Below are 24,382 nucleotides of genomic sequence, written 5' to 3'. Positions count from 1 at the left end.
TAGCTATCCTGATATTTATATAGGGAGTACATAATTGCCATCTCAGGACAAAAATATATTGCATGAATGAGGAAGAGAGACTTAAATAGAGAAATTATATTAAGTATTATGCTGAATATATCATCTGAACTAAAGTGTTTACTGAAGTTGCTGAGTTACTGCAGTTACTGCGACAGACACAAAGGGCAAAGTTTGACTGTGAAATGTTAGAAAACGCCCTCAGCAGGCTTCTGTGCCACTGGTGCTGCTTGACTGTACTCATTGTCCCAGTATGTGGTATTCCTTTTTGATGCCATTTCAGTGCTTCCTCAGTTTAATTACCCCATTTTGTTCTTCCCTGTCATTCTTCCTGAGGTAAAAGGTAGCGTTAAATTTAATGTAACAAGCTTTTTTTTCCTTTCCCTTCTCCCCCACGGCAGCAGTTGCGATTCTTGCAGCATCAAATGGCTATGGCAGCAGCAACAGCACAAGCAGCTCAGCTACGACACCAGCAACATTCAGGCAGCCAGTCCAAAAGTAAAAGGAAAAGAGGCACACCGACCCCTCCAAAGTCCTGAGTCTTGGGGGGTTTATATTTAAATAAAATAGACGCAGAAGTGATTTTAAATTTTTTTTTTTTTAAAGAAAGCTCAAAAAAAAAATGAAAATCAAATCAGTGTTTGAAATGACTCATGGGAAAATGAATTTTTGAAGTAACGCCGATAAGTATAAACTGTATCGGGAAGCCAACTCTATGGAAAATAGGAATTTCATCTAACAAAAAGCTAGGGTTTGTTTTTTTGCAAGTCACTTCATATTTTTAACAAAATGTTTTAACCTTGTATTTTTTACCATTCAGCAGCACTGTACATAGTATAAGGGTGATACATTTTAGAAAATATGAACTTTGTAAATGTAGTATTAATATCTGTTTATTTAGTATAAAAGGTTGGTGAACACTCTAACAAATACAATTTTTACAAATCCATTTTGAAGAGACCTTGCTGTATGTTTATTTTGGTTTTATGCTTTTTATCACTTTATTTATCAGCTTCTTCACTTCTTTGTGTCTTGTAACGGCCCGAGTGATACAGTCTTGAAGTTTTGCTGCTGTTAGGCCACTTCCACCTAAAAAAAGAGGGGGGGATCCCCCAAAATTGAAAATAGTAGCTTTGTTTTCCATTTTGTTTTCTTTAAAATTTTTATCAAATGGAAACACTAAAACCTTTCAGTCATGGGGGTTACTTTACTGTTTAAGAATCAGGGTGGTCTAGTTTGCGATTCTCCTTAAGAAACTTGTTTTACTTTAAATATCAAATCTTACTAGCACAATAGAAGACCTCGGTTCAAGATCCAACCTCTGCAACAAGTATGTCTAAACAAGTCATGAAGATGATTTGTTCAAGGAAAAGGTTATTTATTGCAGCAACCACACCAACTCTTGCAAAATGCAATCCTGTAGATTATTTTTAAGAAGACTGCAGTAGTAACGTTCATTTAAGAAATAGTTCAACTAAGTGAAGGAAAATGTTACTTGTTTTGAGAGCACTGTCCGACACAGGTATGGTATTAAGATGGCGCTACATGCTAAAGGCCAATAATATTACTATGTAGCATGTACTACTGAAATAACAGCCAACTGTAGATAGAATTTGATTCCAACTGTTTAATTTTAAATTTGCTGCCTGTCAAATGAACTTGCAGTAATTTTGCAAAGTACCTGGCTTATGAACAGAACATAGTCTGCCTTCTTCATCCATTACAATGGTTACCGTTCCAGTTGCCAGGTCCTCCTCTTCTGCCGTCGGATCAACAATGAGTATTGTGCTTTTAAAAGAAGAGAATCCAGAGGTGGGTGGGATGTTTGTGTACAAGTTACTGGATCTTCACATACAAAACAATCAGATAGGAAAAGGTTCATCTAAGATGAATTTGGCCAGGGTCATTTAGGCTAACTTTTTAAAAGGTTTTATTTATATGGAGTTGTTTTTTAGCTGAATATAGTACCTCTGGAAGTATTCTATAAACGTCCACTGTTCTGTCGTCAGGATGCCCTAATTTAAAGAACATGGGGAGAAGGCAAACCCTTACTGAACTTCAATGTTGAACTCAATTGGGTGTTTGAGGGTTTGTAAATAGAAATAAAATTTAAATTTAGAGGTTTTAAAAATTTATGCCCTAATCAGGAAACTACAATTTGCAGCACTAAAACAGCTACTACAGTAACAGACAGTAAAAGTTTAGAATTGTTGTAAAACAAATCTTTTAAAATGGTGACTACATGCTATAAGATTGTTTACCGTTCACAGAAAACTAAGTGAAAACACCATTATTTCCGTTTGCTATAGATGTACTTACAAAACCCATTTGTCTTATTTGTATGTATATTTATTTTTAGTGAACTCTTTGAAAGAAAATCAAGGACTGTATTTTGATCTACTACACTGTTCAATCAAGGAAGCGATCAAAAATATTACCCCTGCGATGAAAGCTATTGATTTCTCAAGACCCCAAATTAGTTTTTTCCACAGCAAATAGTGTAAAATTCATAATATTTTAAAGGGAAAATTGACTAAATTATTAAATTATGCTAAATATCCTTTATTCTACAATAAAAATTGTTGGAACCATTTAGTCCTTTAGAAATCTATACTACAATGGACAGATACAGAGACAAATAATAAAAGTTCACAGAGGAGTCAATGGGACAAGATGACATATGTCAGCTTTTTACGAAAACCCTTAAACATTCCTTAGTACAACCTTTTTGAACGTGCAAAATGTTTATAAACAACAGTGCAAATATTATTGGGAATGTCTGGTGCGAATTCCCAATTCCACACTGTTCAAAAAAAGTGTATTTTAAAGTCAATGTAATTTAAATTTGATATACTAAATACAGTGAAACTGCCAAGGGAATGCATTTATTCTACGTTACTTACAACTAATTTTTAAGAAGTGGTGAGTTCTATAATTTGGTAATGTTTTTCATATTATCGGCATCATCAAAAGAGGACAAGCAGTTACCTGAACTTTCATAAAGTAATGAACAGAACAACTCAATCTCAGTACATAAACCCCCTAACCAAGGGTACCTGCTCCCTCCCTCCCCCCAGGTAACTGAGGAGGGAAACCTGCAAAAACATTTGCTTGTTCTACATGAGAGGATTTCAATGAAGGGAAGGTAGGAGGTTCTGTCATTGTTCATTTTTTCCAGTGTCGCTTTTCCAGTTGCTGTTTTTGTGCAATGGCACACACGCCTAAGAGTTATTACTGCTTTGCGCACACTGCCTTTCATCCGAAGAGTTCTTGCTGGAGATAGTTGTATACCAGGTTACCAACCCTCGTCACTCCCACCTTGCTCCCCACCTTAACAATATTAAGGAGCTGCCTGTAAATATTTTCGAGAGGACAAACAGAAAGATACATTTCTGTTGACTGTGGCTAGTGAAAGAGATGCAGCAAACTATCAGCACTGCTTGCCAGCTAGTTTTAGAACCTTTCTTCTCTGGTAGTTGTTATACTTAGAAGCTAACACATTTCCATTTTACTACTGCCAAAAAGATGCGAGGGCCTGAAGTAACAGAAAACAGTCTACAAGTAATTCATAGCAGATGAATCCCTGAAGAGTGAAACAGACTTTACATTTACCCTTTGGGAATTAAGGGCCTCTCTAATTCTGGGCTTGCCAGAGATATGTGGGCTATAACAATTAGCAAGTGCTGGTGACAACAAAACTCAAAGAGGCCACAACCCAAGAGGCAAAGTCTGGCCTGGGGAACCACTTGTACCCCAATCCTGCTATTTTAGTGAAAAAACAAGAAAGATTTCAAGGAAGAAGTCTTTCAGACAGATTTAAAAATAAAGAGCCTGACAACATGCAACCCTTTTAGATCTAAGGACGTTAACTTGGAGAGTTGGCCAAATTTTAATTTGAGTAATTACATTCCATCTATGTCTATCCCTGGATAAGTTCTTTACTTTCTGTCCTGAAACTGTTGTGAACTGTTATGAGCTATTGAAAAATTGTCAAGATGTAGCCAGAGGTATTTGCGTTTCAGTAGTGGATGTAGTGATTCGTGTAAGTAAAGCCCTTTGGGATGAAAAGTATATAAATACAACAACATCATGAAGCTACACCTCTCAAGTACATTTCAATATTAAAATACTTTCCAATATGACTAAGCTGTGAAATCTGGAGATCAAATCTGGCTTCAGTTGCAGGCGAAATTTGGTAGTATTAATTTTGTTCTGGTGGTCATTTGTTCATATTATAAAACTATGTAACAGTTCAACATAATCAGCCCTGAATTAGAGTAGCTGAAAAGTCTGGTTGGTCCATGAGGTGCACTGACATAACTGCATGAGGATTTTGCCACCACAGCTTCTTGGCAACAGTGTCAGTTTTTCACCAGTGTGTGTGTCACTAAACAATTTACAAAATATATGTACATTTGATACAGTTACCAACTTACTCGTCAAATACAGCAAACGATGTAGCAACTGGATGCTTTCTGATATTCAAAGGATTTGTCTGTTTTAAATCAACTTCTGCCAAACCAGTTTCTTCATTTATAGTAACTGTTGGCAACTGTACTGAAAGAGAAGAGGCCAATTAATTGTATGATATTAAACTAGCTGAAGATAATTTGGGCTTTATCCCCAAAGGAATTCTTTATGAACTGTTCTATGTTAACATCCATCAATCTCTATGGGGCTGAGCAACTGCAATTCCTATAGAGTGCAGGTCCCAAATCAGACAATATGGGGTACCTGTTTTCTGCAAAAATAACAGATGCCACTCATCCTTTTTGAGCCCATTATTTTGTTCAGAGTCAGTCAAGTATAAACGATCAGTTGTAAAAAAAATAAATTGGAAATTAAAACACACACACCATAATGGCACTTTCTACATGATAAGTACATTAGCTGAACCACACTGAACAAAAAAAAACCCCCACACAATAGCATGTCTTTTTCCTATCACTACATCACATCTCTCTACTCCTCTATGATCCTGCTTTTGTGATCTCTTCAATTATAAATGTGAACATGTTAATAACTTCTAAATATCTCCTGTTTGCATCACACAAAATATAAGTGATTAAATACTTAGTTTCCCTACACTAAATAACGCGAACAGGTATCACTTCATTTAGATGTTGGTGTACTGAAATTACAATTTTGCTTATGATCAGTAGTGGAGTGTCCAAACTTCTGGTACGCTGAAGACAAATACCATTGCTCTGAAAAACTAACCTATCTGGTGGAATGGCTCTCAGTCCTATAATAGATTAATACAATGTGCAAGAAGCATATGTAAGCAAGGTAGCTTACAGCCTGATCAACAACATGTATACAAAACTTTGACATCAATTTAGTGACATATTTCTTCTTTGTATTATAGCTTCAGTAGTTCAATAAAAAGATGGGGGGTTTAACTGCTGACATATTCTGGTTTTGGGGAAATTAAAATCAGCAACAGACTGTTCACCATGATTCAGATTCCTACTAACACATTTATCCCATGAATGTAATTTGCTTAACAATTGTGTGTTATAGGACACTTACCATTTTTTAAAGCTGCTAACAAAGCAAATGTGCAGGCATCCAAAATGTTTCCATCATAGTCCAAGCATATGAAATCACAGTATAGAACCCAAGAAAGCTAAGAAACAAAGTTTGTACATGTGAGATCTGATATATCCTTCGAACTGCCAGTATCACACTAATTCAGCTTACAAGCCAATGGTAATACACATCTTCTGATCCTTTAACAACAAATATGAATACATGGCCTCTTAGCTCCCCCCACCCAATTCACTACGCATAGCAATTTAGATGGCTCTTCTGATCAAAAGCCTCACCTGTTCCCATATGCTCTACTCCAAGAAGATGGATTTTAACAAAATATTAATTTTGCTGGTGAGAAACAGTCAATATATTTTCACATTTCCAGATCATTAGGATTGATATTGCTAAGAAGTGGCTGAGGAAGCAATTTTACCAAGTGGGCAGCAAAGAACATCACACACATTTCTGCATTATGGTCACCACAGAAAAAGTCCAGTTTTTTAAAAGGAGTTATTTATGTGCAGATAGCCATCTGTAGTCAGCCACTGTATTGTATTTTATCAACAAAGAGAATGACTTCTGCCTCCACTAGAAAACCATGGGTGAGAAATTCAATTCATATTTTTATGTCACCAAAAAAAATATATATGGACTTTTTACACTTGAGCTATTAAACATAACTAGGGCCCTACCAAATTCATGGTCTATTGTGGTTAATTTCACAGCCATAGGATTTGAAAATTGGTAAAAATCACGTTTTCAGATGTTTAAATCTGAAATTTCAAGGTGGTGTAACCGTGGAGGATTGTGGGCACTGTTCCCTCTAAGCTGTATGCGTGTGCACACGCACACAGATCCTAAACCCCGCGTACACGGCGAGAAACCGCGCGCACAAAAAATGAAATACTACATCGGCGTCAGGCCGAAATATCATTTACGGGTGACTTTTGACATTGTTCACCCGCCATCTACTAACTGGCAGATTCTACTAACTGGCAATGGCGGGAAAGGGAAAGGAGGTTAAATTTCCTTTTTCTAACTATTTAAAAATGACATTTATAAAATAACATGGTGTAAAACTATTATCACAAATTGCAAATTAAAACTTTTTAAATGTATAAGCATTTTACTTGCTTGGGCGCATTTGCTTCATGGCGCACAAATTTGAACTCTGCTTCAAAAATTTGCAAAGAAGAAATTTTTTGCACACACAGCCTGTCAAAAATTAGAGGGAACATTGGTCATGGGAGTACCACCCTCACTTCTGTGCTGCCTTCAGAGCTGGACAGAGTGGGGATGAGAGGGTGCGGAGCTATCTGCAGCTGGGAGAGAGACCCAAGAGCACCCTGCAGGGAAAGAGCAAGTCCTGTCCTGCCAGAGCCCTACCCAGACTAGCAGCTAGGAGCCCCCTTTGCTGGGGCGCTTTGAGCAGCACAGGGAAGATTGGATCTAACTCTACAAGCCTCCTCCAGCTGCAGGAATCTCTGGGGCTGCTGTCCAGTTCCAGAGCATCCTGCAGCAAGGGGAGGCAACCAGAGATGGGTCTAGTCCCCCAGCCTGGCAGTGCAGGGAATGGACAAGTCCTGTCCTTCCCCAGCCCAGCCGGAGCTAGGAGCCCCCTTTGCTGGGGCACTCCTAGGAACAAGGGGACATTGGATTTCATGGGGAAGTGCTTATTTCATGGTCCATGACGTGTTCTTCACAGCCACAAAAATGGTAAGGCCCTAAATTTAACAGTCCACAAGCCAAATCTAGCCTGTCAGTCCTCCGTGAGCATTGGATCTGCAGTTTGAAATAAAGTTTGCTGACCACTAGTATGAGTGGCAGTTAAACATGGAAAAAAGGCATTTATAATTAAGTTTAAAAAGTAGGACAACAGAGAGATTACTTCAGTACAAAAATCTGAACTGAAGATAGGTGGATCAAAGCTGCAACATGGACCTCTTCTGTTCCCTATCCAAAATGCCTCCTTATTTTCAAAGGAAAAACAAAAACACACATGTTGGAATTCAAGGTCTTGTCATCCCTCTAGGAAAAGTAAGTGATGCCCAGGTTTAAAACTGGCTGGAGAATTGTAAGTATTTTTAACAAAAAATATTTTTGAAACATGAAAAATTTTGTTTTTTCCCCAAAAACTTTCATGGAAATTTTTCAGGTTTTCAATGAAAAACAGAAAGCCAGGGTTCAACTTGACCAGCTTAGCATGTTTTAAACATCTACACTGTCTTGTCCACACTGGAGTTTTAGTTAACATTAGCTAATAACTTCCGATAACACACCTTTAAATCCTAGTCAAAACAAACTCCAAAGGGTGAATATACCCTTGCTTGCAGCGAGCATGGCAGGCCCACCACAGGTGTATTCTTTATGCCTCCCTGCAGCTTTGCTAAATTTGGCCAAGTGACGGGGTGTATCAACACTACACTGGGCCAATGGGGCTGATTAATCACTGTGGGCCCAGGAGACCAGGCTTCCTCGCCCCTGTTGCGAATACTCCAGGTGAAAGGGACAGATAAAAGGAGGCAGCCCAGTTCAGTCGGGGCTGACTGAGGAAGAGGAAGGATGTTTGCTTTCCAGGCTGTCTGGACCATGGACCCTGATCAGCTGACTCTGGAGACTGACAGGAACGCGGAGAGGAAATGCCCGAGATGGGCCTTATGGTAAGAAGTGACTGAGGGAATGAGTTAGAAGCCAATGCTTGAACCCTTAATAGGGAATTTACAGCTTCATAGGTTGGAACCCATGGAGTAGGGTTCCCCTACACCCCCCCTTGCACTTGCCATTAAGGCGTGGCTACTGGGGACTCCCAATATAAACTGATTATTTGCTCGACCCTGCCCAGAGTCAGAGCCCAGCCAGGAGGCTCAGCGGCGACAGACTGAGCATTTGCTCTGCCCTCCCAGAGGGTCCAACCCTTCCACTGTATTGTCTGTTTGTTTTGCCCCAGGTCAAGGTCTACGAACTGCTTGGTTGCTCGGCCCCGCCAGGGGTCTTGAGTCCTCCGACCGCAATTGTTTGACTTAACAGGGAATCCCGTCGACCGTGTGATGGAGTGTACCAACCTTGCACTGAGTCAACTCGCCACACCGTGCCCCCATGACAGGCCTAATAGTTTTTACTAAATGCAAGATCCAGAGCTTCAAAAAGACAGTAAATTCCTACTACAAAAGCAGGGAAGACAAAGTAGTTTTATATGGACTCTGATGACAAACAGGATGCCATACTGGATCGGACCAGCAGTCCACCAGCTTCAGTATCCTGTCTCTCAGCACCAGATGCTTCAAAGAAGGAACACAAATCTCACAGTGCACAGATGTAGGATAATCTTCCCCTTGTGACGATCTCATCCTAATTCTGGTTTAAACCCTTTCAAAATTTTTCTTCTGCATTAGCTATTTTATCTCTGGACACTCGAGTTATCCATATCATCACCCGTTCCTTCTTTGTATCTTACTAAGCTCTTGGGTTTAAAGACATGCTTTTGCAATGAGTTCTTGAATCAAACACTACAAACCAAGAAAGTACTTAGCATTCTAGGAGTTGCATAAACAGCATAATGTTTTCAAAAATATAGTTGATACACCCATCGATATTGATTTCCGTAATCAGATCACGCAGACCTTATACTTGGATGTAACCCAAAGAGTGTGCAGGTACCAAAATTAACAAAAAATAAGAATAGTAGCCCAAAAGCTGAAGGGTTTTCTTGAAACCTGTTAACAAATGATTATCCCCCTTTACTCTGAGACATTGCCATTAACACCAAACCTTTTCTTACCTTGCCATTTGCAATGCACAGATCTTCTTTCATTATTATTTCTGAACTAAAACAAAATGACACAGAAAATTAAGAAATAAAATTCTTCCCCATAACTGTGTTCATAATTGAACTGTGTTATAGTGGGTCTCACTTTTCAATCACATCTGCAATGAACTGGCTAGCTGCTTGAGCCTCTTCCCCAGGAGGTCCGGGGCGAAATCTTGATGAACAGAGGGGTGGTAGATCCACATTCGGAACTAGAAATCAAAAATATTTAGTTATGAACTAAACAAAGAAAAAATACAGTCTGTTATAATAATAAAAATGCATACAAGCGTTTTATGGTCTTAATTAGTGCCATGCATTTCAAATGAAAGCCAAGACCATGAATTGTTAACATTAATCAAGTCTACATCTAAGTTCCCTCTAAGCTGCGTGGCCACGCAGCTGCCTATTAAGCCCTGCTCAGGGCTGAGACAGGGAGAGATGCCTCTCCCCCAGAACGGACCTGCCATGGCTGGGAGAGAAGTGCCCCTCCCACGGCCCCAACACAGACCTGCCCTGGACTTGCTGCAGCCAGGGGAGAGGAGCCCCTCCCGTGGCCCAGATGAAGCTGCTGCAGCCAGGGAGAGGCGCCTCTCCTCCGGCCCCGAGCTGCTGCAGCGAGAGGGCTGGGGGGAGTCCTCTCTCCCATCACGGGCCCGGGACAGCCTGCACCCCAAGCCTGGGACAGCCTGCACCCCTCATCCCCAGCCCCACCCCAGAGTCTACACCCCTAGCCAGAGCCCTCACCCCCTGCACCCAACCCCTTGCACCCAACCCTGAGCCCTCTCCCGCACACCGAACCTCTCGGTCCCACCCCCACCACAAGAATTTTGTTGTGTGCACCAATATGGAGGTGATGTGTCACACATCACCTCCATATTGGTGCACATAACAAAATTCATTCCACACATGGATGTAAAAAATTAGAGGGAACACTGGTCTGCATGATTTTTCTTCCAAAATTACACAAAGTGATATATGATGCAGGGTACAGATCATTTATTAGTCAGTGTTTCATAAAATAGCATTTACATTTACAGAATGAAATAAAGATATACTCCTAGCTACAGTAAATTAAAGCATTTTACCTGAGGTCCTGCTATGTAGATCATGAACCACAAATTATTTCTTAATATCCGTAATTAGATAAACAACAATTCTAATCTTTTCATTCCAGGAGTCTGATTTTCCTGGTATGACACATTTCCTTTTATTAACTGCCCAAATTTGCCATTTTGGACATAAAAGAAGCAAAAAAATATTTCAGAACAATCACAGAAAACTGAGAACACAATCTAGTAAATTCCCCAAAGACATCACATCTAAACCACCTTTTTATAATGTAAATCCTCATTCTCACAAAGCGATGCTCAAAAGTGGACCCCATTTATTTCACTGGAACTCCATATGGAAATAAGGGTCCGCCTGCAAAGATCCCTTCCAGGATCAGGGCCTACATCAGGACCATCCCTAGTTAGTTAGACTCAATTTCAGCAGAAGTCTCATTTTTATACTTCCCTCTCACCATTTTTGAAGTCAAGCCAATTTTTTTCTTGGACATTATCAAGACACAAGGGAACATACAATTTATTGCAGCCCTTCCTGAATCATCAGACCTCACCTTCCACTGCCACAACAATCTCACCCACAACGAAGTATCTGAGGAGACAGGTAGGTGAGTTCTCTGGCTCACCTACCTGTCTCCTCAGATATCTTGCTTTGACCTCCCATTGTTTCATGGTAGTTGGGGCTGGAATTGGCAGTGAAAAGGCAGTTTCCATGAGGAGAGGTTTCTCACATGCGGAAGGCAGAGCAAATCCCACCTTGTGCCTCTGCCTTGTGCTGCTGCTAGAAACCCTCAATCCCATAACTAGTACTCCTTAGCTAACCTGTCACCTACCTCTAAAAAGGCCAGTTCCCATGTGTCATCTTACTAAACTGGTTCTGTGCATTGTAATGCAATTATTTAATGTGATTTATTTGTTTTAAACATCTACTACACCAGATTCTTCCCAATCACTAAAAGCATTTAACTGAAATAACTAACGCTGTTTTTTTTTCTAAAAAGGCAGAAAACTGACAAAGCTCTAAAACTTACCAATATATCCCTTATTAGTGGACTGTGCTGGGGGTTCTGCAAACTCCTATAAAACCAAAAACAACAACAAAACTCAGGGGGAACAAAAGCTTTGTATCTACAAACTGGTTTGAAAAGACTTTTTAAAAGATGTTAAATACAATTTACAAATCCTATTTCCACAAGGGCTCAAAGGTTTGTCTGCCCAAAATGCTTTCATAAACCAAGCTAGATTTTCCAGCTACTCTACTTATGATCACTTCTTCAATGAATTGCTTGTTGTTTTATGTTAAAGACTATTATAACTGGGTTTTCCACAGCTATATTTATTAACATCTCCCTTGAAAGAAGAGGATTTGTTTCATTATCAATGCTCATTAATCACCACAAAAACTAAATAATTAATACACAAAAATAAGGTCTTTGTTTTCTTTAAGAAGAGCCAAACAACTCTTTACACAAACAACAATGCACGCACGCACACACCTCTCTCTCTTGATTGTACCCTAATTCCTTTGTCCAAATCTACCTGTAATCTTCAATCCTCAAAATAACTCCTGTGAAAAAAATGTACGTGTATTTGACAGGCGTATCGATTTCAATTTAATAAGTAGGGGCTTTATCTTTACATTAACTATTATTAAGGCTGCGTCGTTTGTCACGGAGGTCATGGAAGTCACAAATTCCATGACTTTCTGTGACTTCGGCAGCAGCCACCAGCCTGTCCCCTTCCCACCCCGGCCCCCAGGGGCAGCAGGAGTTTGGGGGCGGAGGAGGGCAGGCTCAGGGCTAGGGCACAGGAGGGGGTGAGGACTCTGGACAGCACTTACCTCAGGGGTGCTCCCCAGAAGCAGTGACATCCCTCAGTTCCAAGAGGGAGGTGCAGCCAAAGAGCTCTGCACTCTGAATTCTGCCTGCAGGCACTGCCCCCCACAGCTCCCATTGGCCGTGGTTCCCGGCCAATGGGAGCTGCGGAGCCGGCACTCGGGGCAGAGGCAGCACACAGAGCTGTCTGGCTACACCTCCACCCAGCAGCTGAGAGATGTCGCCACTTCAGGGAGCCGCAGAGCGGGGTAGGGAGCCTGCCAGCCCCGACAACCTCCTCCCCGCTGCCCCAGCACCAGCAGGGGTCCCAGGCCACGCTGTTTACTGCCTGTGACCTGTCCATGACTTTTACTAAAAATACCCGTGACTAAAACATAGTCTTAACTATTATTTCTCCATCTCAAAAAAAGTAAACATACCGCTTTAATGCCACAAATTACAGTAGTATTTCCTAACTTCACCAGGGCAGAGCCATCTGCAGTAGTAATTGAACCTGAAAAGAGAACACGTTTGATAAAATCTCAGTCTGCTACCACAGAAAGCTCTTTAACTTAATATCCATCTTCACACTGTCAGTTACCAGTTTTAGCTTCCATACCACTCGCTTAGACTAAATGACATGATACATGGTGTGTTTTAAATGTTTGGGAATTCCAAGGGTAAGTGGAATATGTCCCTACAAGAGATTCAAAGTACTAGATTACCCAGAACTTTTCAAATATAATATGAAGACTTTTTTATGCTGCTTTTCTACTTGATTCTGTGAGAAACCATGATATCTTCACAGACTGCTGAATTTATATTATAAATTAAAATGCACATACCAGTATTTTCTCCTATCTTACCTGTTTTACTGACAAGGTTACCTTGTATTTCCCCTCTGGTCCAGTTCCCTATCACCTAAATTCCCTTCCAGTTTTGTGAGGCAAAACAAAGATCTTTCAGCAGTCTGCTAGTGAAGTTATTGGGGCTACTCTTATGAGGAAGGACATTTGTCCAAGTAAGGGGTTGCAAGATCTGTTAGTTTAGCACTGCTTATTTGTTTTCCATTCCCTGCCTTATCATATTCTTATTGGGAAACTGCTGTAGCCTGAATGTGCTAAGAATATCCAGCAGAGTACTTATTAAAAAAAAAGCACTTTCCATTCCAGCCGATGTTAGGACATTGGGGAAAGTGATGAACAGAGCAGACTCAGTAGTATAGGAGTTGCATATATAGCAGGAGATTATAGGAAGAATGGAAGGAGAACCACAAAGAAGAACTGGGTGTGAGAGCAAATTCATGAAAGGAAGGACAGAAGAAAAGGGAGCATCCCCCCAAAGGAGGGGTAATGAATAAAGGAGAAAGTGGGTAGAAATGTGTAAGCCATGATGGAAATAGAGCAGGCAGAGAAGTGGACAGAGTGCATGCACACATAACATGGAGAGAACAATAAAGAGAAAGTAAGTGAAAGAGACCATAGGGGTGAAGCCAGATGGCCAGGCAGGAGAAACTGGCAATTTTGCTAAAGAATGCAATTTGATTTCCACCATCGGGGAACCACATTTTGCTTTAAGCACTACAATTTGGCAGGAGGGGCACATTGTGGGGCTTAATTTGCTTTTTGCCAAAGCAAAGTGGCAAACTTCTCACTACACGGAAAGAATGGGAAATGCACCACTAAATAAATATATTTTAGACTTGTCATTTGTTAATTATTTAATAAATGAGACAAAAAAATTGGTTTAAAAGTACATAATGATGGAATGTCCTATTTGGTTTTTGGCACTTACCCATAAAAAGCTTCAGTTCACCTTGCAAAAGGTAAGGGCTTTTTCTTTTTTTTTTTTGGCTAAACTTAAATTTGAGTTGATATATACAGAAATTATATTTAATCATGTTTTTAATTCTCTAATGCATTTTTTATATTTCTATTTTAATTATCAAGTTCTAAAGTATTCATTTTTTCTAAATTAGGAATAGTCAAAACTTTAGTAGATGAAAATTTACCTTTATGCCAGGTAAAATGGCCAAAGCAGCACAGAAGGGTTCTAAATGCCATGATCAGGAAGAATTCCCCCAATGTATGAACTGTGAAAGCCATAAAGCACCTTCTGACACACCTGTGCAAGTCCTGATATAGGGGTGTCTTAGAATCAGTGCTGGAGGCAGGAGCAGCTAATTGGGAATGGTACCACAGTGATTCAGGGAAATGCTGTGGCCCAGAGGCAGATAGGGAAGCTACTTTAATTTAGACAGCCACCCATGGCTGTTTAAACTATGCTTTGGGGGATCAACTGGGGTGTCACTGAGTAGCTCCGGAGTGAGAGGGTGCAACAATGGTTTAAAACTATCCCTGGACTCTTTGAGGTGCAACACAGAATGTCAGCCCTGGTTGTTCTGAAATCAAGCTCTGTGGAAATAGATCAGCCATTCATTAAAGACTCCAGGTATAAAAACTGACTCCATTCGATTCAGTCACCAGCACTTCCCAACGTTAAACACTTACCTATGTTGACAGTGGTTGTTCTGAATTCACCTAGCTCCCTTCCATCAGGTCGGCAGTTTTCTTTCTAAACATAAACATTACACAATTCAAGTTAAATGACATTTTCATGATGTTACACAATCAAGAGTATATAATGATAAAGTTGTGTTTATCTTCAAATGGGAATTTGCAATGACAAGACCACTAGGATAAACTCAAAGATTTGTGTGCTGGTGAGCTTTCTGGTCTAATTTAGTGTGATCTGGGTTACAGGCCCAAAACTTAGTTACCGTATATACTCGTTCATAAACCAAATATTTTTGGTAAAAAGTTGATGCATCAAAGAGCGGAGGTGGGCTTATAAACTGGTCTGCACCAAAATTTGATGATTTTAAACTCTATGAAATCATTGAATTGAATATCTAACACTCTGTCGTTTTGTTTTCCTGGAGCATCTGCAGGCATGGAGCCCCTCAGTTCCCTGTGGCCACGGTTCGCCATTCCCAGCCAAAGGGAGCTGCGGGAAGTGGCGGCTGGGAATGGCGAACCACAGCCACCGGGAGCTGAGGGGCTCCGTGCCTGTGAACGCTCCAGGTAAACAAAATGTCCTGACCCACCAACGGCTTACCCTGATGGGCCAGGAGCCAAAGTTTGCCAACCCCTAAAATATAGGGTCGGCTTATGAAAGGGTCAATCAGCTTTTACTATTTTTACCTATCCATCTTGGGGGGGGTCGTCTTATAAACGAACGGGGTAATGAACGAGTATATATGGTACTTTAAAAACTTTATAGTCCAGCAGGAAAAAGCATCTCAAGGCCAAGTACTATGTGCCTTCCTACAGCTATTTAGGACATTCGGCAACAAAAGCAATACCTCCTATCAGTGGTGCAGTGACAAAGCAATCAGTAAATTGTTATGAATATAGTGGCAATCTGTGAATTTTGTGACACTATAAGAAACTGAGTCAGAGGTCTGATATCATCAAAAAGGCCAACTAATTTTTCAGGACCCAGAGCCAACTTGAGAAGAAATATTCATTGATAATCTTGAATGAAATTTTCCAAATGTTTGCATTGTTTAATTTTTGTAACTAAACTTTTTTTTCCATTGCTGATCTTTTAAGATGAAAATACTTTAGAAATCTAAACAGGGCCCAAGTTCAGAAAAGCCAATCACATAGTTATTCAGCAAAAAGAAAAGGAGTACTTGTGGCACATTAGAGACTAACCAATTTATTTGAGCATAAGCTTTCGTGAGCTACAGCTCACTCTGAACTCTAGGGTACAGATGTGAGGACCTGCATGAAAACCTCCTAAGCTTACTTTTACCAGCTTAGGTTAAAACTTCCCCAAGGTACAAAATTATTTTACCCTTGGATTTCCACTGCCACCACCAAACTTTATCTGGGTTTACTGGGAAATGTAGTTTGGACACGTCTTTCCCCCCAAAATCCTCCCGACCCTTGCACCCCACTTCCTGGGGAAGGTTTGGTAAAAATCCTCACCAATTTGCATAGGTGACCATAGTTATTCAGATGTTTCTCAACATAAACTGAACACACAAATTGGATCAGAAAGGGTGTTGGTTCACCATCTAAACTGTCCCTTGCTGTGGAACATACTGAAGATCTGTTACAGATTTACAGTGTCCATGCTATGAACAGGCCTTCAAATAGCTCCCTTTATTGTGGGGCCCATAATTTTCCACAAGGGGAGGCTACATGGCCTGAACACTTCCTACGCTGAGCCTTCAGGCTCTAGCACCCAGTTCCTCACCAGGCTCTCCAAAGCAAATCCAACCAAGATCAGACTCCAGAAAGGCTTTTTTCTTCTTAGGGAGCAATGCAAAACAGTGAGTAACTGCAGTGAAGCAAGGCGCAATTTCCAAAACCAAGATAACATTTATTGGTAACCTGGAATACAGGATCTGGAGTCTTTAGGTTAGCGTGGGAAAAGTAAGCTTAAGACAGAGTATATACTGGTGGAAGCAATAGCTTTGCTATGCCTTGATACTGATGTCCCTCTCCGTTCTCTCTATCCATGTGTCCTCTGTTCACAGTAGCAACCTTAAGACCTGTTTTTGTTCAGACCTGTCTAGCCTTTGTTTCACAGCCCCAACTGTACGGCTTCCCAGGCATTAAGTGTTAATGTCACGGTCATTGAGGCTCCCATTGTCTCTCCCAGGCAGCAACGGGATGGCATTTAGCAGGAGTGGGTTTTACCACATTAAGTCAGGATTTTTACTACCCCATGAAAAACAAGTTAGTCCCAGTTAAAGGCATTTTCTATTTTAAAAATGGTTTCATTAATGCACACTACATTACACTCAGCTTGAGTTACATATTCAAATTGTGGTCACATAAGGCAGCAGATTCTAAAATTAACTAGGGCTGTACAAATAAAAAGTAAACTGCAGTGGGCATAATACTAACATATGTAATTATAATACTGAACATTGGAATGTCTGCATGCATTTTGGCTCAGCATTTCCTCAAGGAAGTTATACATGTCATGACTCATATTTCAGTTTTCTCTATTATATAAACAAAAGTAAAAAACATTAGATTATATGAAAATGAATCATGCAGGCTATAGGTTTGAAGCATTAAGCAATCAGAAGCATAGAGAGTAGCAAACTACCAGGCCAGGTCCATTTGGCTACACAGCATTCTGTAGCAGAAGACCAAATTTGACTTAGGGAATAGACCAAATCTATTCCTCAATTTTGAATGGATGTAACCAAAGTTGAAAAGGTTTGTTCTGTGCTTGCGAGACTTGCTGGATGCTGATGCAATTGTACCACCAGGTCTGTGAGGTCAGATGGAATATCAGCATTCTTCAGATTTTTCCACCATGTTACAGTGGAAGCTGTTTCCTTGATATGGGATGAAAACATTGATTTTGGATACGGAGCTTCTTCTACTTTAAATGCAAGTAAACATGCCAGAAAGCCTGGCAATTTCTTCTTGTTCAGTTGACAATTTCTTTCCTGCGTATTTTAGATGAAAGAGGGTGGTCAACATGTGTACAGGAATAATTGCCTCATGAAATCTCTACTGGGCTTTTGTTTTGTGTGGTGCAACAATGCTGCAAACAATAATGGTAAATATTTTTCAGTCATTTTTATTTGTATACTATAATAATTTTATATTTCCCAGTTTCCTGGTTTAACCTGGTATTTATCAGCACCCTGTGCTAAACTAGTTTTTCCTGGGAAATTGCTAACTTCTGCTTCCAAATAATACAAGTCACATATGTAAGTTCTATTCAGTTTATGATGTTCATATATCTGGTCTCCAATCAGACAACTATGTGCTTCGAACACCGCATGCCTTTTCTTTTATACTCAGTGTACAGCAGCACAAAGAACACAAGAAAACTGAGGCATACATATGGATTACCACCAAAATTCTCACATTCATCACAACCTCTCACAATTAAAGAATTATTGGCTTGATTAATACATATATCACTTTAATAGTATTTGTTTATAGTATAATTCCCAAGTTATCGTACAAATGCTGCCTCCAAACTCTGCTTCTGTAGCCACATCTACTGGGGTTGAAACTGACCACAGACATTCTGGACTTACCTGTTATTTGATGTTGCTGCAGAGGTGCATATAGTCATAGAATCGTAGGACTGGAAGAAACCTCAAGAGGTCATCTAGTCCAGTCCCCTGCACTCATGGCCGGACTAAGTATTATCTAGACCATCCCTGACAGGTGTTTATCTAACCTGCTCTTAAAAATTTCCAGTGATGCAGATTCCACAAACTCCCCAGGCAATTTATTCCGGCAATTAACCACCCTGACAGTTAGGAATTTTTTCCAACTAAGCCACCCTTTCTATAGTTTAAGCCCATTGCTTCTTGTCCTATCCCCAGAGTTTAAAGGAGAACAATTTTTCTCCCTCCTTCTTGTAACAACCTTTTATGTAAACCCCTCTCAGTCTTCTCCAGACTAAACAAATACATTTTTTTCAATTTGCCCTCATAGGTCAGGTTTTCTAGATCTTTAATAATTTTTGTTGCTCTTCTCTGAACTTTCTCCAATTTGTCCACCTCTTTCCTTAAATGTGGCACCCAGAACTGGACACAATACATCAGATGAGGCCTAATCAGCACAGAGTATAGCAAAAGTCTTACTTCTCGTGTCTTGCTTACAACACTCCTGCTAATACATCCCAGAATGATGTTTGCTGGTTTTTTTTGCAAGAGTGTTTCACTGTTGACTCAGTTTAGCTTATGATCTACTACGACCCCCAGATCCCTTTCTGCAGTACTCCTTCCTAGGCAGTCATTTCCCATTTTGCATGTGCTCAACTGATTGTTCCTTCCTAAGTGGAGTACTTTGCATTTGTCCTTATGGAATTTCATTCTATTTACTTCAAATCATTTCTCCACTTTGTCCACATTATTTGGGATTTTAATCCTTTCTTCCAAAGCACTTTCAACTTCTCCCAGCTTGGTACTGTCCGCAAACTTTATAGGACTACTCTCTATGCCATTATCTAAATCACTGATGAAGATACTGAACAGAACTGGACCCAGAACTGATCCCTGCGGGACCCCACTCAATATGCCCTGGCAGCTTGACTGTGAACCACTGATAACTACTCTCTGGAAACAGTTTTCCAGGCAGTTATGCACCCACCTTATAGTAGCTCCATTTAGTTGCATTTCCCTAGTTTGTTTATGAGCCTGTCATACGAGATAGTATCAAAAGCCTTACTAAAGTCAAGATATACCACATCTACCTCTTCCCAGAAGGCTTGTTACCCTGTTAAAAAAAGGTTTCAAAGTAGCAGCCGTGTTAGTCTGTATCCGCAAAAAGAACAGAAGTACTTGTGGCACCTTAGAGACTAACAAATTTAATAAAGCATAAGCTTTCGTGGGCTACAGCTCACTTCATCAGATGCATAGAATGGAACATATAGTAAGAAGATATATATATACATACAGAGAAGGTGGAAGTTGCCATACAAACTGTAAAAGGCTAATTAATTAAGATGAGCTATTATCAGCAGGAGAAAAAAACTTTTGTAGTGATAATCAAGATGGCTCATTTAGACAGTTGACAAGGTGTGAGGAAGTACACTACAAAAGTTTTTTTCTCCTGCTGATAATAGCTCATCTTAATTAATTAGCCTCTTACAGTTTGTATGGCAACTTCCACCTTCTCTGTATGTGTGTGTGTATATATAGATAGATAGATATATATCTTCTTACTATATGTTCCACTCTATGCATCCGATGAAAGCTTATGTTCTAATAAATTTGTTAGTCTCTAAGGTGCCACAAGTACTCCTGTTCTTTTTGTTAAGAAAGCTATTAGGTTGGTTTGACATGATTTGTTCTTGACAAATCCTTTCTGTTACTTATCATCTTATTATCTTCTATTATCTTTTGTTTAATATGCATTATTAATGTAGACTCAGAATTTGTCTTTTCCAAGGACACAGTCAGTGATATTATTTGTATTTTGGTAGCGCCTAAAAGCCACCACCCTGGTTGGTCTCCCATTGTGCAAGGCACTGTACAAACCAAGGCCTCAATCCTGTATGCACTTAAGCACATCTAACTTTATGCACTTAGCAGTCCCTTTGAGGCCGGTGAAACTAGTCACATGTACAAAAGCACTCACAGGATCACAGCCATAGAATAAAAAGTCCCTGTCCTGAAGAGTCTGAAAGATTTTCTTCTACGAAAGGCTTTAAGGAAAAACAAAACCCCATTGGAGTTTATGTGTAATTTAAAGAGAATAGCAACAGAGGTACAGTAGCTGTACGAGAAAAATATATTCTAAATCTATTTAACTGATGTATACATGATGCTTTACTCACCAAAAATCGCCTGTAATATTCCAAAGGTTCCACAGTTCTAAAACAGACACAAAATTTAAAATTCATATGCATAATCTGTTTTACAAAGTAAATGGCTACCTAAACTCTAGCAGAAAAGAAAAGCAAACGTTACTCAGTGGGCATCTGTGTTTCAGAGTCAAGCTCTGTTTTTGTTCCTTGGCTGACAATGCTGTGGAGACAGCACATTAGCCAAGTGAGTGCCAACTTCAGAAAGACGAGAGCCCTCTACAGTGTTCTTTCTGATCATTTTGACACCAGAACTCATAGGTTCCGGAGGGATGGTTGCCTCGTGGCAAGGGCTTTGAAAAAAGGTTAGAAAGAGTGAAGTTTGGAAAATGGGAGAAAGAGAGATACTTTACTCTTTCATCCCACAACAAAACCCACCCTTTACTGCAGCTAATGTAACTGCATACATAAAAAATCTTAGCTTGAAAACTGAGAATCTGTAAAAGCTAATATTATGATGGAGTTGGTAGCAATACCATAGTTATGGCTACATAAGAGAGCTGATTGAGATAGGTGTGTTAAATATTTTTTAAGAAATGTTGCAAATTAAAATGTACATAGTATTTGAATTTTTCAGGTTAGTTTGATGATTAATTGGCTTATGCATACAGAACGTGACTGCTTCAAAAATTACCACTTTTTAAAATTTTCAGTGTGGTGTCACCTTTGTATTATTATTTGATACCTGAAGAGCTTACAATCTAAATTCTCAGAGCCCTATTGTAAAATGTGTATAACATATTGAAATCTGATTTTTGATTCACACATTACTCTACTGTTGGTATTAATAATACTTGAAATTATTAATATTGGAAATTAAAAACCAATTTAACCATGAATTCCTTATTAAATCCAAAGACCAATATGTAGTTGGTCTAACCATGCCTAAAAAGCCTAAATACTAAGCAATTTACTACATCCAAATAGTAACAAATCATTTATAAGCATTTGATCAATATACTTACAAATGAGCTAACCCCAGTGCTTAAACCCATATTGGTTGGCTGTAACATGGTCAGGTAGGTATTAGCAATGAACCCTTTAAAAGCTTATTTTTATGCCCTTTAACAAAGAAATGTCATTGCCAATTACTGGTTTTCAGCTGAAGTAAAATCTGAGACAGTTCACCCTTATTTCCAGTCAGATGAAATTTACAACCTCCTGTCTTCCCAAGGGCTTTCCTCCCCGCCTTCTTGCTGTCCAACAGTTTTCCCATTGCACCTGGGTTCACATAGGCTTTAACGCTGGTGTGTGGGTTGGTGAAGGGCTGTGTTGGCTCGTTTTAAGATAGATTCTCTTTACTTGATTTAAAACCATCTGCAGTCACCCCTACTGGTCAGAGGATCTTCTTTTGAGAAACTTCCCCTTATCCCATTGGTTATTCTTTCAACCAGACATCCTCCCTACTTTATTCCTTCTGGCCTTATCACTTCTTATTTTCAAGGCCTTCCCTCTACTTTGCTTCTCAGGGCCTTTCTTTACAACACAAATATATTTCCTTAACCAAATTTAAGATAAATGTAAAATTAAAGAATTCAAGTTATCCTACATCTACCTATGTTTATTCGGAGCATAAATAAATAATCGTTCTCTTCATAGACGTTACAAATACACCAATGTATGTAGTACGACAACCGCATTTTTAAAATAGAATTTAATGCTGCAGGCTGTTTTCTGCATAGCCCTTCTGATGACACAATTTTTCAAATCAGAGAGTTGCTAAGACAGAGAACACAGAAACTAAGACAGAATGTTCCACAGCCACAAACTGTTATGACACTAACATCAGAGACATTAAAATGACATTTCCAGGAGAGAAGTTAATCTTTGGCACAAGGCCTTCCCAGGTTTTGTTCAAACAAAGATTTTTGGAGAAAAGTCATGGAAATGATAACTAAGAGTGAGAACTTTCATTACGTTTTCCAAGACAACATAAACTCGACATAATTCTGACAATTTACAAGCACAAGGGTAATGTTAATCCCTGTTGGTGTTCCTTGAGATATTCCCAACTAGCATGGACATAAGGGCAATTCCTCACTGTCTCAGGAAATGCTACTATGCCCCATTTAATTGATTGTGAGACACGGGAGAAGCAAAAGATAGTTTGGTCAATGCAGAAAGAACCTTCCCCCAAATGCCTAGGAACAGACTCCTTGTCCAACCAGTCCTTACACTTAACACCCACTTTCCTCTAACTGGTTTCAGAGTAACAGCCGTGTTAGTCTGTATTCACAAAAAGAAAAGGAGTACTTGTGGCACCTTAGAGACTAACCAATTTATCTGAGCATAAGCTTTCGTGAGCTACAGCTCACTTCATCGGATGTAGCTCACGAAAGCTTATGCTCAAATAAATTGGCTAGTCACTAAGGTGCCACAAGTACTCCTTTTCTTTTTCCTCTGTCTCCTGATGGATCCCTCCACTCCAGCAACTTTAATACCTCGGCCTTGTTTTGATTAGGAAGAGATTATAGTTATTATGACTTCCACCAAGACTTTTGCTCTGGCATAGACAGAGATCCACATGTTTCAAAACACCTTAGCTGGTTAAGATTAGCTCTCACTTTAAAAATAAAGCCAAACATAAACCTTAACCTGCCATCTCACTTCCGCCCCAAAATATTTCATATCCAGGGTCAATATTACTGGGAATTAAATGCTTTTTGGCAAAAGTATGAGACAGCAGTTATGGGTGTGAGTTATGCTACAAGGCTGATGAACATGGGAAGAATAGTGTATTTCTGTAACTCCTTGAAGCAGAAGGAACTTTTCTCTGGTAGACTGCAACGTTGCGTTGAAAGTGGATAATCTGAGAGGGGTGTAGCGAGGTAGGGGCTGGTCTCTCCCCTTAACTGGACACTGCCTGTCTGTTAAAGGGCACGTTCCTATTACTGACCCAAAACCTTAATAGCTTTAACTGCCTCTGAACTAAGCTTTTAGTTTTAGAATACAGATAAATTTGGATGGAATAAAAAATACACAACAAACAAATACAACAAAAAACTTGAGAGGGACAAATTAAATGTTGATTGTCTAATAGAGAGTAAGGGCCACAAATTACAATTCTGCACAAGCATCATACTCTGTATATGGGGAGCCCCAGTGAACTCACTGGGATTTCTCACATGCATAAAATTACACATGTGCCAAGTGCATGCAGGACACATGCCCTTAGCCGCTCGATTTCCACGATCACCAATAACAAGTGGATCAGCTCTGCCAGGGGAAGGTAGGGGCGAGAGGGGAGTTTCCTAGGCGGTGTGTTTCTCTCCCGCCCCCACTTCCAAGCGGGGGAGCCGCTCCTGACAGCAGCCAGTTCCCAGACTCTGGCCTGGCAGAGCTCTGGGCACGGCACGTTACGAGCAGGCAGCGGGTCGGTCCAGCTGAAGGCTAAACCCACCCACAGCCTGGCACCTGCGGCCATCGCCGGGCCGGAGGGCTCGGCAGCGGCCTGGGCCCAGGGCAGCTTCCAGGCAGACGCGGGCCGCGTTCCCGGCTCCCCGCGCGGCCCAGGTCGGGGGCTGAGAGCGCCCCGGGCCGCAGCTCCCGCGAAGAGCCCCGCTGAGGAGACTGATGGCGCCGGGCCCGGCAGCTGTATCGACCCCCCCCCCCCGGGGCCAGAGGCGAGCCCGGCTCAGAGCCAGCCCGGCCCCCGGGAGGGGGAGGGGCGAATGCCAGGCCGGGACCAGAAGCTGCGTCGCCCAGTCACTTACTTGAATCCGGCCGCCATAGTCTCACTTCCGCCCGTGCGCGATCTACTTCCGGGGTCGGGAGCGCACTTC

The 24,382-nt window shown here is 40.4% G+C and overlaps 2 protein-coding genes across 14 annotated transcripts in view; one reads left to right on the top strand and one right to left on the bottom strand.

Annotated features, from left to right (window-relative positions):
• The window catches only part of SUPT20H (SPT20 homolog, SAGA complex component), a 63,779-nt gene extending 62,812 nt beyond the window's left edge, over positions 1 to 967 (top strand). For all 13 annotated transcript variants that reach the window (XM_073342183.1, XM_073342316.1, XM_073342298.1 and 10 more), the window contains one exon: positions 420 to 967. In XM_073342183.1, the coding sequence (XP_073198284.1) occupies positions 420 to 557 (138 nt within the window). In that variant the 3' untranslated portion in view covers positions 558 to 967. The remainder of the gene's footprint in view (positions 1 to 419) is intronic.
• Positions 894 to 24,382, bottom strand: EXOSC8 (exosome component 8). The gene is made up of 11 exons (XM_073342388.1): positions 24,314 to 24,382; positions 20,574 to 20,610; positions 14,750 to 14,813; positions 12,680 to 12,753; positions 11,457 to 11,502; positions 9,465 to 9,570; positions 9,332 to 9,377; positions 5,551 to 5,647; positions 4,455 to 4,575; positions 1,700 to 1,806; positions 894 to 1,107 (listed from the first exon to the last, which is right to left on the bottom strand). Exons 1-11 carry the CDS (start codon positions 24,328 to 24,330, stop codon positions 992 to 994), a joined length of 831 nt encoding a protein of 276 aa, XP_073198489.1. The 5' UTR covers positions 24,331 to 24,382; the 3' UTR covers positions 894 to 991.

The sequence above is a fragment of the Lepidochelys kempii genome, chromosome 1 (assembly GCF_965140265.1).
Source record: "Lepidochelys kempii isolate rLepKem1 chromosome 1, rLepKem1.hap2, whole genome shotgun sequence".
NCBI lineage: Eukaryota > Metazoa > Chordata > Testudines > Cheloniidae > Lepidochelys > Lepidochelys kempii.
The sequence above is the reverse complement of the archived record's forward strand: the minus strand, read 5'-3'. Positions and strand labels throughout refer to the sequence as shown.